Below are 15793 nucleotides of genomic sequence, written 5' to 3'. Positions count from 1 at the left end.
CACCAGCCCGAGGCAAGGGGACGCAGACATTCCAGTTAAGGGCTGGGGGTCTCAAGAGGTCTGGCTCAGCTCCCGAGCCGGGAAGGCTTCGCGGAGGACGCACTGCAGCGCCCCGCGTGGCGGGGCCGAACGTGCGTGCGGCCCCCACCGGGCACGCGCGCGCCCCCGCCTGCGCACGCTTGCTCCCTGCGCCGGGGCGCGGGCCGTTGGCGGCGGCCAGGCGGAGCGCCGCGCTCCGCTCGGGCCCTGTGGATAGTGCCCTGGGCCCATCTCTGTCCCGCTGTCTCTCAAGCGGTCCGCGCAGTCGGGGGGCGCAGCCCTTGCGGGTAAGGGGAACATTTCGGGACCCGTGTCGCGCCGTGACGGGAGGGGGGCCTGAGGGGCGGGGCGGGCCTGGAGAGGGGCGGGGCCTTGACGAGGGGCGTGGCTTAGGCAGAGCGCTGAGCGGCACGGGAGGGCGTGGCTCAAGGGGAAGGCGGAGTGAGTGGGGCGGGGCTGGGGAGGTCGTATCGTCGCGAGGGGCGTGGCCTGAGCGTGGAACGGGCGGTGCGGTCGCGGGGACCGGGCCCGCGGCGGGGGGCGGGGCCTGCGCAGCGGGCGGCGGCGGCGTTGGCGTCGCTGGGGGCTGGCCTCCGCACTTGGCCGGACCGCCTGAGCTTGGGGCGTTGGCTTCCGCACCGGTCCTCCGGGAAGTCCACGGAGCAGGGGGCGGGCTCCCTTTCTGGCCCCTGAAGTGTGGGTGGAGCTGACCCCTCCCTCGCCCAGCCCTGCTTTGAGGGAAGCCCCCGCCCAGGGGAAGGGGCTCAGAAGCGGGGGGCCTCTCTAGGAGAAGACGCGGGGTGCCTGGACTTTGCGACCATGAAGGTCAAGGTCATCCCTGTGCTCGAGGATAACTACATGTACCTGGTCATCGAGGAGCACACGCGGGAGGCTGTGGCCGTGGACGTGGCCGTGCCCAAGAGGGTGAGGGCAACCTGTGGGCGGCGGGGAGCGCCGCTGCGGGCCTAGGCAACTTGGCCCCCGAGGGTCCCCCCACCACCCCAACCACCCTGGTTGGAGCAGGCCTTTCCCCTATTCTCTAATCTTGAGTCTGCCCTCAAGTTAGGACCACGTCACCTCCGTTTTCCCCGTTCCCTGGTGCCTAACTGTTCTGTACGCACGGGGCGCTCAGATATCGTCTGCTGGGTCTCCCCTACCCCTACCCGCTCCTGGCCTGCCCGGCAGTCTGTGTACATCACACCTGGCGCCCTAGCGTGGGTGGGGGGCGGCCACCTGGCCCGGCCGAATCTCCCTAACTCCCATCCCTTTCAGCTGCTGGAGATCGTGGGCCGGGAGGGGGTGTCACTGACCACTGTGCTGACCACCCACCACCACTGGTGAGCGCGGTCGGGGCGGGCCGAGGCGCGAGGGCATCGCCCCTGCCCCACCCCGACCCGCCTGTGATCCTGCTTCCGCCCCGTCCGCAGGGACCATGCGCGGGGTAACGCGGAGCTGGCGCGGCTGCGGCCGGGGCTGGCTGTGCTGGGCGCGGACGAGCGCATCTGCGCGCTGACCCGCAGGCTGGTGCACGGCGAGGAGCTGCGGGTGAGCACCGGTCCGGGGGCGGGGTGGGGGGTGGGAATGGCGCCGCGGGCCCTCCCGCGTCACCAGCCGCTTGCCCCTCTGCGGCAGTTTGGGGCCATCCATGTGCGCTGTCTCCTGACGCCAGGCCACACCTCCGGCCACATGAGCTACTTCCTATGGGAAGAGGACTGTCCTGATCCGCCGGCGGTGTTCTCGGGTACTGGTCGCCCCACCCCACCGGCCCCACCTCCCTCTGACCCCGCCCCACCTTCCCTGACCTGCTCTCCTCCCCAGGGGATGCGCTGTCGGTGGGTGGCTGTGGCTTGCGCCTGGAGAGCACAGCTCAGCAAATGTATCAGAGCTTGGTCGAGACCCTGGGTACGCTGCCCCCCGAGACGGTGAGCCGGCATCCCTTGCCTTCCTGCAGGGTCCAGACTCCCTGCACAACCTCCACACTCTGTACCTGCCTTGTGCCAGGGATACAGAGTGAACCTTAGCCAAGGAGTCCAGGCAGATCAGGCCTGGGGTTCTGGGGTCCAGGGAGGGTCCAGCCCAGCCCCAGTGAGCGCCTTCCCCCATCACTGCCTGTGGCAGCACTGTGCACCGAGTGCCTCCTTTCTCCAGAAGGTGTTCTGTGGCCATGAGCACACGCTGGGCAACCTTGAGTTTGCACAGAAAGTGGAGCCCGGCAATGACCACGTGAGGGCCAAGCTGTCATGGGCCAAGGTGCGGCCACTCCTCTGAATGGCGAGGTTTGGAGGGTGGATGAAGATTGGGACGGAGGAGGGGCACTGCAGGGGAAGTCAGGCATGACTGGCCTGGAGTGATCGGACCTGGCTTAGCCTTGAGTATCCTGCTGACTGAGGCTCCTATTGGTGAGGGGAGGGATTGGTGGCCTCGGACAAAGGGCTGGGTACCTGGCAGAACTGACCCAAGGGTGGCTGCCCTCAAGTACTAGATGGGGCGAGGCAGTCCTTCTTCTGCTCCTGCCCCCAGGAAGGGGCGGGGCTGAGTGGAGCGGAGTTGTCTGGGGCTCTCGAGACAAGGCTGTGACAAGGGCCTGTGGTCATTCCAGAAGAGGGATGAGGACGACATGCCCACAGTGCCATCCACCCTGGGCGAGGAGCTCCTCTACAACCCCTTCCTAAGGGTGGCGTGAGTACTGGTCGGCATCCCAGGCCTTCTTGTGGGGGCCCCGTGCCCACTCCAGGGGCTGTCCCACTGAGCAGGCTGCCTGAGGGTTGGCCTGCTGGCCTTGAGCCCGACTCGGCAGCCACTTGGGCTCTGCAGGAGGTGCCAGGGAACTGGTTATTGGGCTGACTTGCACCAGGGAGAGGCTGCTCATTAAGTGTCCTCTGCCAGCACCCACCCGGCAGTGTCCCCAGGGAGAGTCCCCACGGCACCCCCTCTCCCCGCAGAGAAGAGCCTGTGTGCAAGTTCACGGGGAAGGCGGCCCCAGCCGAGGTCCTGGAGGCACTCTGCAGGGAGCGGGCAAGCTTCGAGCGGGCGGCTGAGCCCCTGCAGCCGCAGGCCCGGGCTCTCCTGGCACTGCAGTGGGGGCCCTGAGCACACCCCAACAGAAGTGAGCCCCAAGTGGACCCACCGTGCGGCCCGGCAGCACATCTCTTCTCCTTCAACCCTCGGCACATTGAGCCCACAGGAGGGTTGCGTCTGGAACCTTCCATGGCCCCACCCAGCTGGCTGTCTGGCTTTGGAGGGTAGGCACCCTGGCAGGGGACATATGAGACCCCTCTCTGGGGTGCATGTGAGCCCTGAGACTTGGGTGTTTGGGAAGCAGCCTAGTGGGGTGCACGGGGCTTTTGAACTTTGAATAAAGCTTTCAAAGACTTCTTTTTTGATGCTGGTGGATGCTCTCGGAGAGAAACCATCGGGAGAGAGATCCCTTTATTAGACTTGGAACTTGGTAAGGAAAGGCCTGTGGACTCAGCCTGATCTGTCCTCTCCCCCACTCCTGTAAGTGGAGAAGGGACGTCGTGCCTAGTCTCAGCGGTCTCTCTCACAGAGCCTACTTCCCATCTGGAATTCTGCCCAGAGAACGCAAGCTGTCAGGTCCCAGAGGCCATGCCTGGCATCATCAGTGCCCAGTTCCAGGTGGGGCAGGTGCTGCACCCCAGCAGGGGGTGTCGCAGGCTGGGCGCCCTTCTCCTGCCAGCATTCTACGCCATCCAGCGTGGTAGGGTTCCTCACACTGGGCTCCAAGTTTGACCGGCCCGGCAGGCGCAGCCCATCACTGTCCTTCACAGCCTGGCTTCAGTGGGAGCCTGGCTCCTGCTTTTGTTCTGCCTTGTGCAGCCCACGGGACCGGCTGAAACCCCCACACACTTGGGCCACAAGGCAGGAGTGGCCAGCACCCTGCTCGCAGAGCTGGGCCTCTGGGGAGGTTCTGGGACCTTGTGGACCATCTGACCTCCTGCAGTGGGCAGTCAGGACGAGCACACCTGTCCTGGCTAGGGGTTCTGAGGCTCGTTTCTGTATGGGCTCCGGCACATCCCCATGGCTGACGTCCGCGTTTTGGGGGTGGTCCCCGGGGTCTCAGAACACGACCTTCCCGGGAGTCCGGGTGCGGGCTGTGGCGGGCCTAGAAGGCTGGCGTGGAGGCCTCCTACCACCTGATGCCGAGGCTGGAGCTGGCCTTCTCCACCGCGTGGTAGCTTGTGTGCAGCAGGCGGCCAGCGCGCTCCGAGCCCTCGCCCTGCAGCCAGCACCGGTACAGTTCCTGGATGCCAGGTGCATCCTCCGGCGCCTCTGTCCTGACCGTGCTATACAGCGTCTCCACGCGCTGGAGAAGCTCCTTGCCGGGCGTGTTGGGGGCCTTGAGCTGGCCTCCGCCGTTCAAGCAGCCTGTAGCAGAGCAAGACAGGTGAGTGCACGGTGACAGGGAGGATGCCTATACCGGGGAGCGGGGGAGGGGGGTTGGGAAGCACAGCACGACCCCTCCCAACACCGGCCCTCCTGAGCCTCCTGACCCCCGGGCTCCGCCTCCACCCCTCCTGCCCTGGTGAGACACTGCCCACAGCCCTGGTCCTGGAAAGGGCCCCCGTGACCTCTGGGAGAAGCGGGCCCCACCCCAGCTACCTGCGGGGCAGGCCATGACCTCCACATAATGGTACGGGCAGCGCCCTCGCTTGAGCTTCTGCACCAGGTTCTGGATGTTGCGGAAGCCATAGGCCGCGGCAAAGTGCAGCACGATTTGGCCCTCCTTCTCCAGGGTCACCTCCTGGAAGTCCTTGTTCCTGGGGGGAGCACAGGCCAGGCTCCCTCGGTACCTGCCCCTGCAGGCACGTCTGCCACCTAACCGGCTCCTCGGTGGAGGACGCGGAGGACAGGGATGCGAGGACAGGGTAGAAAGCTCGCTTCTGCCGTTAGGCAGGGGGCCTCAGTGTCCTGATCCTCCCTCCCAAGAATGGCCGTGAAGCGTGGCGAGGTCGCACAAAGCCCCCGGCCCTCCCTCCGTGGAAGGGAGCATCGTGTCGGGACACACCCTGTGCCAGGCATGCCACCGTGGCCTTGGGGCTCTCACCCCCTGGGGTGTGGGCAGGGACGCGGACCACTGGGTGGGGAGGCCGGTTCACGTGAGCGGGAGAGGAGGGCTGGTGCCCTGGGTCTTCCCCCACCCCAGCCTGCTGCCCTGTCCCCATGCTCCAGCCCTTCCCACTGACCTCAGGGGTCTGTAGGTGATCTCGTCCACGTGGATTCCAAAGAGCTCCCGGGCTGCGTGCTGGAACACGTGCTCCAGGTAGCCCCCTGAGCCCCCGCCCCGATGGCTGCTGGGCTCCTGGGCAGACACACTGCTGCACCTGGGGAGCAGAGCATGGCCTCGGTGGCAGTGGGAGCTTTCGGGTGACCTTTTGTCTCTTCCCATGTGAGGGAGCTGCTAGCTAGATGGGAGAGGAGTCCAGAACCCCCAGGGCCTTTGTCTGCGTGTCAAGAGGAAGCTCAGGTGGGAGAAATCGTTCCTCTGTTGAGTCACCTATTTGGGGAGCTCAGATGTGTGTCAAGTTTGGGACAGCTCTGATGACCATCAGTGCACTGTCTGTTGGCCAGGTCATGAACTTGACCACCTCTGTGTGCACTGAGACCGGCGACAGGGCGGACGCGGACCTGGCTAGGAGGAAGTCACGGTGGAGAAGAGGAAGGGAGGGGACGCAGAACTGAGGTCCATCTGGGGACCGTCTACCCCCACGCCCTCACTGCTGCTGCTTGCCAGCGCGCCTGCAACCCCCCAACCCACACGTCGAGCTCCCCGACGCTGGATTCACGTTCTCCCCTCTGCTGCAGTGGGTGGTGACTTACAGACTGTCCAGGGGGGCTGGCTCCAGTTCCGAGAGTGAGACCCCTTCTTCTTCCAGCAGCTTGAAGACTTCTCCTACGGTAAGACCCCAGCACAGGGGCGCTTCAGCTGAGATCTCAATCAAAACAGAACGCTGAGGAAACCCGCGTCATCTGCATCCCTGGCAACCTGTACCTTAGCTCCAGAGACCCGGATGTCCACCTCCTGGCTTATGGGTGGAGGGTCAACCTGGCCACTGAGGCGAGGAAGGACTCCACTTCTGAGGACCCTCAGAAGAGCCAGCCAGCTCCCCAGACCCGCAGCCCACCCTCCACCCTCCCAGCAGCGTGGCGGGGGGGTGGACATACCCATCCCCGGACCCGCCGCAGTGTGGTTGTGGCTCCCCGTGAGGTGGAGAGGGGCATGTGTTCATGCAGGGGGCCCCCTCCCCACCCCACTGTCTGGGTTCCTGAGCATTTTCTTTTCTGTATTTTAAGCACTTGGGAGACTGTGAGGCTGCTCAATTCAAAAATGGGGTGACTGGCCCATGTGAGTCAGAGTGGATGACGAGAATCCCCACCCGCCTCTTCACGCAGACTGTTTTAGAGCAAACACCTGGCCCTTTGGCCACACGTCCCCCAAGACAATGGAACAGCTGTGAGGCCTGATCTGGCACCCAGGGGAGGTCTACTGGCTGCCTCATGCATAGGGGCTGGCAGCTCCAGCCAGAGCCTGCGGGCAGGACCCGGGCAATACCACTACGTGGGACCCACACCTGTGGTGACAACACAATCCACATCACGAGTCTGGTAGTCCTGGCTGAAAAAGTCTGGTCTGGAAGCTTCCAGCTTTTTGTCATAGCAGGGCATGACCGTCACGTGGTAGATCCTGTCCGGGGTCAAATGCTGCAGGGAAATGTGGAAATGGGAAGTCGCTGCCTGACCTGATAGTAAAGGAGCCCGCAGGATAAGGTGGGGGGTGACTTCACAGGTGCGGCCTGGGACACAGCCGGCCAACGGCCAGATGGGACCGAGATGCCTCGTGTGGCCATGTGGACATCGGAGGTCTTGGCTCATCTTTGAGAACAATGGCAGTGAATCGTTCACAGCTGGGATATTCTTGTTACCTGCTGCTGGGCAAAGAAGTCCTTGACCAGGGAGCCCATGACCTGCTGTGGGGACCGAACAGTGCTGAGGTAGGGGATGAGGAAGCTTCCGTGCGTCTTCTCCGCGTAGCAGATCCAGCCTGAGGCCGACACGGGGAACAAATGGGGTGTCTGAGCAGCTGGGCAGGGAGTGGCATGACCTTCTGGGGTGCACCGGCTTGTAGGGGGAGTTTTGGTCCCGTTAAAGAATGTCCCTAGTCGGCTGTCACTGCCGTGTGCTTCTAGCATCTGTGAGATCACAGTCTTGGGGAACTCGGTGACCCCAGGTGGCTCTCAGGGCAGCTCCTTCTGCCGAGGCGGCCATTGTGGCAGAAGCCTCGTGTGGCCCCACCCAGCGTTCCCGTCCCCCGTGTCCCGCAGCGTGAACACACCTGGGCAGGCGGACGCAAGCACAGGCAAGGCCTGCTGGGAGTCGGCCTGTCCTCGGAATCTCTGCACAAACTCTCGCTGGCTCTCAAGGAGACTGAAGTTCCTCGAGAAGGAGGTATCGAACACGTAGTGCACCCCTGCAACACAAGCACCTGCCTCACCGCCACGAAGCGTGGCTACATTGCAAGGCCCCGATCACGCCCCTGGGAGCGGGGACGCCACTTTCCAGGGGCGCTTCAGCTGTCTGCACAGCGGCTGTCCGGGCCAGGCCACACCTCTTGTGCCCGCCCCATGTCCTCCCAGGCCTGCTCCTGGCTCACAGAGATCGACCAAAGTCTTTGGGAGCCAGAGCGTGACAGGGGACCAGGGAAACGGGCCTCGAGGGTGATAGTTTAAAAACAATACAGGGGGGAGCAAATTCCAGAGAATTCCAGGAATTCCAGACTGGAGGAGGACAGCCACGATTCAGATGGCTGCCTCTTAAAAGGCTCAGCTCTCATTTGTCAAACCCAAACTTCATACTGAAGTCAACTCAGAACAGTTTCTGGTGCGTTTGAGTTCGGGGAGTCAGAGGCCGGAGGAGCCCCTCGCTGGACCCCGCACACGCTGAGCTCAGCACGCACGCGAGGTCTGCTGCCTACCGATTTTCTTAAAGAATGCAGTCAGCTTCCGGGCAGTGTCTGTAGGGTTCAGCCCGAACTGTGCGGCCAGCGATGCCCTGGACTGGGGCGAGACGGACACGACAACCAGCCTCTGCTGACCGGGGGCCGCCGTCTGCAAAGCAGAGGGCACATGCTCACTTGCTGTGTTTTACAGACTCCCAGGGGGCCAGCGCTGGGGGAGTGCGTGCTGCCTCCGGCAGGGCGTGTCGCTTCCACGTACACGCAGGGCCCCACGCCCCGGTGTGAAATCCTGACCAGCAATTCACGGGCATCCTGCCGACGACACCTACAAGAGGCAGGAGGCACCAGATGGGCTGTCCTTGGCAGCAAGAGCAAAGGACACTGGGGCGACGTCAGGTTAAAAAAGTCTCAAAGACGCCCCCCCACTTACCTTATTGGCATCTATAACCTTCCGCAGCTCCTCGTGGCTTTGCTGAGTGATGAGCACGGTCTCTGCCGAGGTGACACAGCCACTGCATGCCAGGCAGTCATCCAGCGAGATCTTGGCCTTCTCCAGCTTCCGGGTCCCTCCATCCTGGAAAGCACAAGCACTCGGGACTCAGAGGGCCTCTACGCAAGGACACGAGCACTCAGCATAATGGAACCTGCAGGAAGCCTTTATTCTCTGGCTCATAACACCGACAACCAATGTGGTAGGAGGCTGGCTTTGTGTGCCACTGAATTTTTAAAAATTAAATATTGGTTGGGGCGCCTGGGTGGCTCAGTGTGTGAAGTGTCCAACTTTGGCTCAGGTCAGGACCTCACGGTTTGTGGGTTCAAGCCCCGCATCAGGCTCCGTGCTGACAGTTAAGAGCCTGGAGCTTGCTTCCGATTCTGTGTCTCCTTCTCTCTCTGCCCCTCCCCTTCTCAAGTTCGCTCTCTCTCTCAAAAATTAACATAAAAAAATAAAAAGAGAGTGTCAGACGCTTAACCAACTGAGCTGCCCAGGGGGTCCTTACAGAATTAGAACTCACAGTGGCGGTGGGGGAGAGGGAAGGGAAGACAGGAACCACCATCTGCAAAAAGAGGCCCCCCCCCCCCCCACAGCTCCATGTTCTGCCTCTGTGCCCCTCCACCACCACCCCAGGCACCATCTCTGCCCTCCCAGCCGTGACGACAGTGAATCTGACCACTCTGATGACAGCGAAAGGTCCCATGATCTCCGTACCTGTGACTGGACGGAGCAGCAAAAACAGGTGTTTGATCATCTGGGCTGGAACTTACCTGAGTGACCTGGAAGTAACTGCCATCATCTTCGATGTGGATCTTGGCCACGCCGCTTCCCGACCTCTTATCCACCTTCATGGGCTTGATGCAATCCTGTACCAGGAAGAGACCCCAAGTGGGGGCCCGAGTGTGTGGAGGTTACCGAAGAGGAGGGGACCACCACATGGGACAGGGGTGCTGCCCGACTCTCTTCCTGCCACAGCAGCAGTCATGGCAATACAGCTGTCACCCTGCTTGCACAGGGGCACACGTTCTAACCCCTGCCAGCACTGAGGCCTACTCTGCAGCTCAGTCAGGGGAAGGTGGCCTTAGCTGGGCCTACACACTAAGGCACCTGTGGGCACCACCAGCCCTGACCTTTACTCTGTTCAGCACAAACCGAAGGTGTGGCCACACATGGAGAGCCAGTGTTACCCTGGCTACCAAGAGGACACCCAGGAATCACCATTTCTGCATCGCTCCAGAACACTTGGAGGCCCCGCCTTGCCCAGTGAAATGTTCTTTTTCTCTTCAACTTCGAGTTCTTGCCCTTTCTCGCTGTCACTACAAGAGTCTCTCTGGCCATTCCCTTCCCAGAGATGATCAGCCCCAGAAAGCCCTGGTGGGGGGGGGGCCTGTCCAAGCTCATCCCTGACCTCGGAGCTGTGACCAGCCCCATGCCCTCCCCCTCCCAGCCCTGTGTGTCCTGCGCAGCCAGTGCAGTTGATAGGCAGCTACACCAGAGAAGGCCGCCTCCCGCTTTCAAGTGTACCTAACCTGTCCCCTTTAGGGGCAAGCTCTGTCTTCCTCCCCAAACCAGCACCTAGGACGACCACCGCCCCCCGCCCCAGTCACGGTAGATGATTCCAAGGGACCTACTCCCCTGCCTTCCAAACTGAGATGGGATCATTCCCCGCCGTCTACCAGAGTAAGCGGACAGGTTCGTCCGGCCTCGGTCCTGAGCCGCCACTGCCCGGCTCCCTCCCGCTTCCTGCTGCCCACTCGGCACTCCCGTCCCCCGGTCGCGCCGAGGACAGCGTGATGACCCGAAACTACTTGTCCTATTGGGCGCTGCGGGCTGGTGACCTGGCCTCGCCTCGCCTCGCGGCACAGGAACCCGGCTCGGGGCGCCTCCATCCCTGGCCTCGGGTCCCCATCGGTAGGAAGCTAGCCCGAGCGCCACAGGCCCCGGGGGGACGCGGGCGGGAAGTCTGGGTTCCGATCTCGTTTTTCAGGGAAAGAAACCGAGCGGAGGGGAGTCCCCCGGGAGTCCCCCCCCCCCCCCCCGCCAGGCACGGCCGCCACCCACCCGGGCCGCCCCACCTGAGACGGTCCGATGAAGTCATCCAGGTCTGTCAGCTGCAGCACCCCGCTGAAGGGCGACGCCATGGCGGCCGTACTGCGGCTGGGCGCGGGGCGCCGACGTCGCCAAGCGGCGCGAAACTGCGGGACTGTTCCGCCACGCTGCCGGAAAGCGACCCGCCTGGCGCATGCGCATCCGCGTCCCCCCGGGCCGCGCGCCCCCTGCCGGCGGGGCCCGTGCCGCGGGGGAGAGTGTCACCTTCCCGGCCTCCTGAGCGCGGGCGGAGGGGCCGCCAGGACCACAGTGTCGCCTCCGTCACCCAGGGCTCACTGCCGGCGGGATATGAGGCCCAGAGTCCTTGCCCTGGGAGCTTGCAGAGGCAGCGGCCTTGCTATACTTGGTCGCAGAGGCGCTCGAGACCCCAGAAGGGCGCCTGGCCCCCCCTGGGCGTGCAGTTCCTGTTGCAGAGCGAGGGAAATGGAAGTGACAGGGCGGGCAGCGCTCCCCACAACTCGGCGGCTCCGTGCGGAGCTTCTCTCACGGGCTCCGACACCCTCTTCTGTCATTTTGGAGACCAGCTTGGGAGAGCGCCGTTTCCCTGTAAGGTTTGGTAGCGCGACGCGGGACTGCTGCTGGCCAGGCTCGGGCCCTGGGCCGTTATAAATCGTGTCGAGTCCAGTTTTATTGCCACTACTGACCCCTTTTTAGTGGGGCCTTCCAGACACCTGCAGGAGTTGAGTCTGGCACGTCCCGGTGTTCATCTCGTGTTTCTGAGGGCCCAGCCTGGCCTGTGCTCCCAGTCTCCTTGCAGTACTTAGCCCAGTGTGGACTTGAGTGCTGCTGACTCCCACACCTGCCTGTGGGTTTTCCTCGAGGCCCAGGGACCCAAGGTCCACCGGCGGGGGCAGCATCCTCGGGCCCCTGCAGCTGCTCCTCTTGGCTGCCAAGACAGGACTTTCTTCTACAACAGCTGGGGCAGGCTTTCCGTAGCAGCTACGGGAGCTCCGCTTCCAGGCCCCCAGGCGCCACCCGTCCCCTGTCCCGACAATACCTGACCCAGGTCTGAGGTACGGTTCCTGAAATCTGAACAGTCCTAAGCGATTCTTAGAAGTGGGCGAGCCCCGGGGCGCCTGGGTGGCGCAGTCGGTTAAGCGTCCGACTTCAGCCAGGTCACGATCTCGCGGTCCGTGAGTTCGAGCCCCGCGTCGGGCTCTGGGCTGATGGCTCAGAGCCTGGAGCCTGCTTCCGATTCTGTGTCTCCCTCTCTCTCTGCCCCTCCCCCGTTCATGCTCTGTCTCTCTCTGTCCCCCCAAAAAATAAATAAACGTTGGGAAAAAAAAAAAAAAAAAAAAAAGAAGTGGGCGAGCCCCAACCAACCTTAGTTTCACCGAAATGCCCCAGAGTAGGTTTACAAAAGACTCGTGAGAGTAACAATGGCATGGAGATGGGGGCCAGGAATGAGGGCCCGTTAGGAGTGGTGGAGAGGATTTACACGGGAGGGGCCCTGGCTGAGGCTGGGGGGACAGGGAGGGTTCTCCCGACGCTGGAAAGGGGGGCTGCAGCCCGTAGGTGTGCAGAGCCGGGGTCCCTGCAGGGCGGGCCTCCTGCCTCCTTCCCGTGGAACCCAAGTCTGTGGGAGCGAACCAAGTGGAGCAAAGGGTGGGGGTGGACGAAAGTGGAAGAGCCCACGCGTCCATTGGCAGATGAGTGGGTAGACGGGCGAGGACTCAGCTGTAAAGCCATGTGGATGAGCCCTGGTGACATGATGCTCGGCGAGAGAAGCCACTCAAAAGGCCACCTATCGTAGGATTCCATTTCTATGAAGCCCGTGAAATAGGCAACTCCACAGGGACGTTAAGTAGATTGGAGGTTGCCAGGGGCCCGGAGGAGGCTTCAGGGTGAGGTGACGAGAAAGTTTTGGAAAGCAAGGTAATCTTTGCCCGACACTGTAACTAATGCCACTTAAAAACGGTTGCTATGGCAACTTTTGTTGTAGGTATGTTACCACAATTTGAAAACTACTAATGTAATATATCAAAAGTCACTGAACTGCACCCTTTAAGTGGGCAGATTTTATGGCATGTGCATCTATATCTCAATAAAACGGGCTGCCCCAGGGTAGCTTCAAGAGGTCCGGACGCCGAGTGCACCCAGGTTGGCCTAGCATTGAACCATCGGTCCCAGCGTCCCCGTGCCGTGCCTGGGCGACGGTTTCTGGTTTAGACAGCCTGACTGGGGATCTCTGATATCACCCACACCCTCACACAACAAGTGCCCCTCGAGGGTCTTTTACTCAAGCGCAGCCCCGTCCCTGGAGACCTGGGGCTCTTGAGCAGACGCTGCGTGCACCTCCTCTGTGCACCTGCTCTCACACCTGCAGATTCTTTCATCATCATTAGTATTTACTGCTCGCTTCCCGTGTGCCGGGGTTTACACACGTGGGGGAAACAGAGGGCCAGCTGAGGACTTGAGAGGCCGTGGGCCCCGTAGCCAGCCTGGGCAGCGGCCGCGATGCTGTGCCTGGGTGTCGGCACCCCTCTCCCTGAGCTGGGACAGGAGCGGAGCTTGGCTTCTGCTCTGGATGTGTCCCCAGGACCCCCTTTGCCCAAAGCTGGCCACCAGATCTTTGGGTGGGAGCAGACGCACATCAGAGTTTCACCGTCTGAGGAACCCGCCTGACGTTAGTATCCAGGCAGCTACAACAAAGGACCACGACTGGGGGGGTTTAGAACAACAGAAGTTTATTCTCTTAGTTTCTTTCTTTCTTTCTTTTTGAAATGTTTATTTATTGTGTGTATGAGAGAGAGAATCCCAAGAAGGCTCCGTGCTGTGAGCACGGAGCCCGACGCAGGGCTCGATCCCACGAACTGTGAGATCATGACCTGAGCTGAGATCAAGAGCTGGTCGCTTGCCGACCTCTTTGGGCCGTGGACCTGGGGCGGTGAAGGAGCCGAGAAAAAGACGACAGTATAGCGAGGCACAGGGGACCCCGAGCCAACCGCCCGAGGCCCCGAGGCTTATTGTACATCTTCTTTTATACTTTTACAGAGCTACAGATCCACGACGATTAACTGTAGGTTAGTAAGGCATGGCAACAAAGTACATGTGGTTCAGCTAAAGCACAAATGGGGGCGCCTGGGTGGCGCAGTCGGTTAAGCGTCCGACTTCAGCCAGGTCACGATCTCGCGGTCCGGGAGTTCGAGCCCCGCGTTGGGCTCTGGGCTGACGGCTCGGAGCCTGGAGCCTGTTTCCGATTCTGTGTCTCCCTCTCTCTCTGCCCCTCCCCCGTTCATGCTCTGTCTCTCTCTGTCCCAAAAATAAATAAACGTTAAAGCACAAACGTACGTTGCCGTTGCGTGCAAAGGCTTTCTTGCAGATACGTAGGATATGATAGGAATCTTTATGGCAGGATGAGAAACAAAGAGGGGAGTGAACACGCTGTGTTATTTACAGCTGGCTTCCTTTAAGCAAAACATCCTTGTCTTCCTTCTAGAGAACAGGCCACATTTCCCGAGGGCATTTCGCTCCATTCCTTTCGCATTATTTTTAACCCTATGATCTCGAGCTTTCTCAGAGATCTTGGAGCCTGAACGAATATGCCCCTGTGGTTATTGTGGTGTTCTGTTTCCCACAGTCGCTCAACCGACTGAGCCCCGCAGGCGTCCCCACGCTCTCAGTTCTTGAGGCCAGAAGTCTGAGGCCAAGGTGTCAGCAGGCCCAGCTCCTGGTGGCCCTGGGGAGCCCTGGGCACAAGACAGCATCTCCCCAGCATCTGCCTCATCAGCACATGGACCCTGGGTGTCTTCTCCTGACACTTGTCACTGGATTCAGGGCCCAACCTACCTCCCAGCATGATCTCATCTCGAAACCCTCAGCAAGGACCCGATTTCCAAGTGAGGCCCCATTTACGGGTTTGGGGCACATGTTATTTGGGGGGGCACTGTTCAACCCGCCAGAGCCCTCATGTCCAACTTTTGTGGGACCCTCAAGGGTCAGAGGACAGCTGCATAACGTGTGATGCATCTCACAGGTCATATGACTGCGCTGGCCCTGGGGTGCGAGGCTGGGGCGGACCACGCCTGCTGTGCTGCAAAGCCAGGGTTGGTCCCGCAGGGTCTTGGAGGGGCGGGGACAGACAGCCTGTGTGCTGTAGGAATACATCCACCTAGGATCAGGAAAAGTAAACGGCCTTTGTCTTTTCCAAAAAAAATTTAGGGGCCCCTGGCTGGCTCAGAAGAGCGTGCAACTCTTAATCTCGGGGTTGTGAGTTTGACCCCCATGTTGGGTGTGGAGATTGTCTAAATAAACACTTAATTTTTTTTTTTAACTTTCTCTTAAAATGTAATTTCAAAACACCGTCTTCTCCAGGGTTACTGTTTTGTGCATCAAGGCCCCCCAAGATGTCGGAAAGGAGAAGTGGGGTCCGCTCCCCCTTCTCCGCATGGCTGTAGGAGAAGGAGCGTGTGCCCAGGGACGGCCCGTGTGCATGTGCTGTCCGTCTGCCCACCGGACCCACCCGGACACTTGTGGCTGGTGCAGAGGCCCTGGCCTCCTCATCGGGCACCGGGGTGGGGAGGGGCAAACAGGGCCCACGGAGGGGCTCCCTGTACAGCGGAGCCCCTGCCTGGTAGGGAGGGGGGTCAGGTAGAAAAAGGCCGGCCTCCCACCCAAACAAGTGGCTCCGGCCTTCGGAATCTGCTCTCGTGCTTTGTGTGAGCTGGGGACTATTTTGTTTGTGGGCCTGGGCGGCCACTGAGGGGTCTCCTTCCCACGTGAGGGCCTTCGTGCTCAGGAGTTTCTGAGCAGATCAGCCCAGCTCCCTGAGGACCATGGCTCTCCTGCCCTGTCTCGGTGGGTGTGGGGGCACAGCCTTCCAGGCCAGTCCCTGCAAACCTTCCACTCACCTGGGAGGCTCTCCGGGCCCTGGGCTGGGGTGTGGGGAGGGAGGGTAAAGGAAGAGCCCACTCGGGGAGGGTCTGCGTCAGGGTGGGACCCAGCGCCCCTTATGCTCAGAATCGAGAGAGAAAGCAGTCTCTCTTAGGAGCACACGCAGGCGCTGCGGGCAGTTCGTCCGGTGCTTGGGTCGGGACGCTCCCTGGTGGCCTGAGGTGTCCCGTTCGGAGCCCACCAGCCCTCCCCACCCTCAGGTGCACGCCGGGCTCCTCGTGAAGCCAGAAGTGTCCCTAGGCTGAGCAGCCACAGCGTTTTATTTGTTGAAGGAAATTACCGTGGGC

At 61.7% G+C, this 15793-nt stretch overlaps 2 protein-coding genes across 5 annotated transcripts; one reads left to right on the top strand and one right to left on the bottom strand.

Moving 5' to 3' along the window:
- The first annotated feature begins 573 nt into the window (after nt 1-573).
- HAGHL (hydroxyacylglutathione hydrolase like) lies at nt 574-3413 on the top strand. 4 transcript variants are annotated; one of them, XM_047838108.1, is made up of 8 exons: nt 574-963; nt 1312-1376; nt 1467-1584; nt 1672-1780; nt 1858-1961; nt 2191-2289; nt 2639-2718; nt 2982-3413. In XM_047838108.1, the coding sequence occupies exons 1-8, from the start codon at nt 859-861 to the stop codon at nt 3127-3129; spliced, it is 828 nt and encodes a 275-aa protein (XP_047694064.1). In that variant the 5' UTR covers nt 574-858; the 3' UTR covers nt 3130-3413. The 4 variants fall into 4 exon arrangements, with proteins under 4 accessions (XP_047694064.1, XP_047694065.1, XP_047694066.1 ...); XM_047838107.1 differs by having other exon boundaries at nt 579-963; nt 2188-2289; XM_047838109.1 differs by lacking the exon at nt 2191-2289 and having other exon boundaries at nt 575-963.
- Nucleotides 3414-3417: 4 nt separating this feature from the next.
- CIAO3 (cytosolic iron-sulfur assembly component 3) lies at nt 3418-10771 on the bottom strand. Its single transcript, XM_047838094.1, has 11 exons — nt 10580-10771; nt 9275-9370; nt 8442-8585; nt 8030-8162; nt 7391-7525; nt 6981-7099; nt 6630-6759; nt 5878-5950; nt 5244-5381; nt 4660-4817; nt 3418-4425 (listed from the first exon to the last, which is right to left on the bottom strand). Exons 1-11 carry the CDS (start codon nt 10643-10645, stop codon nt 4187-4189), a joined length of 1431 nt encoding a protein of 476 aa, XP_047694050.1. The 5' UTR covers nt 10646-10771; the 3' UTR covers nt 3418-4186.
- Between the last annotated feature and the right edge of the window lie 5022 nt (nt 10772-15793).

This window comes from Prionailurus viverrinus, chromosome E3, assembly GCF_022837055.1.
Source record: "Prionailurus viverrinus isolate Anna chromosome E3, UM_Priviv_1.0, whole genome shotgun sequence".
Classification (NCBI taxonomy): domain Eukaryota; kingdom Metazoa; phylum Chordata; class Mammalia; order Carnivora; family Felidae; genus Prionailurus; species Prionailurus viverrinus.
The sequence above is the reverse complement of the archived record's forward strand: the minus strand, read 5'-3'. Positions and strand labels throughout refer to the sequence as shown.

Bases quoted from the DNA above. Each gene is read 5' to 3' on its own strand.
- HAGHL (XM_047838107.1), top strand. From the start codon at position 859: ATGAAGGTCAAGGTCATCCCTGTGCTCGAGGATAACTACATGTACCTG. The intron at 2,290-2,638 runs GTGCGGCCACTC...TGGTCATTCCAG, and splicing joins CCAAGCTGTCATGGGCCAAG to AAGAGGGATGAGGACGACAT. The intron at 2,719-2,981 runs GTGAGTACTGGT...CTCTCCCCGCAG, and splicing joins AACCCCTTCCTAAGGGTGGC to AGAAGAGCCTGTGTGCAAGT.
- CIAO3 (XM_047838094.1), bottom strand. From the start codon at position 10,645: ATGGCGTCGCCCTTCAGCGGGGTGCTGCAGCTGACAGACCTGGATGAC. The intron at 9,371-10,579 runs GTGGGGCGGCCC...TTCCTGGTACAG, and splicing joins ACTTCATCGGACCGTCTCAG to GATTGCATCAAGCCCATGAA. The intron at 4,426-4,659 runs GTAGCTGGGGTG...GCTCTGCTACAG, and splicing joins GGTCATGGCCTGCCCCGCAG to GCTGCTTGAACGGCGGAGGC.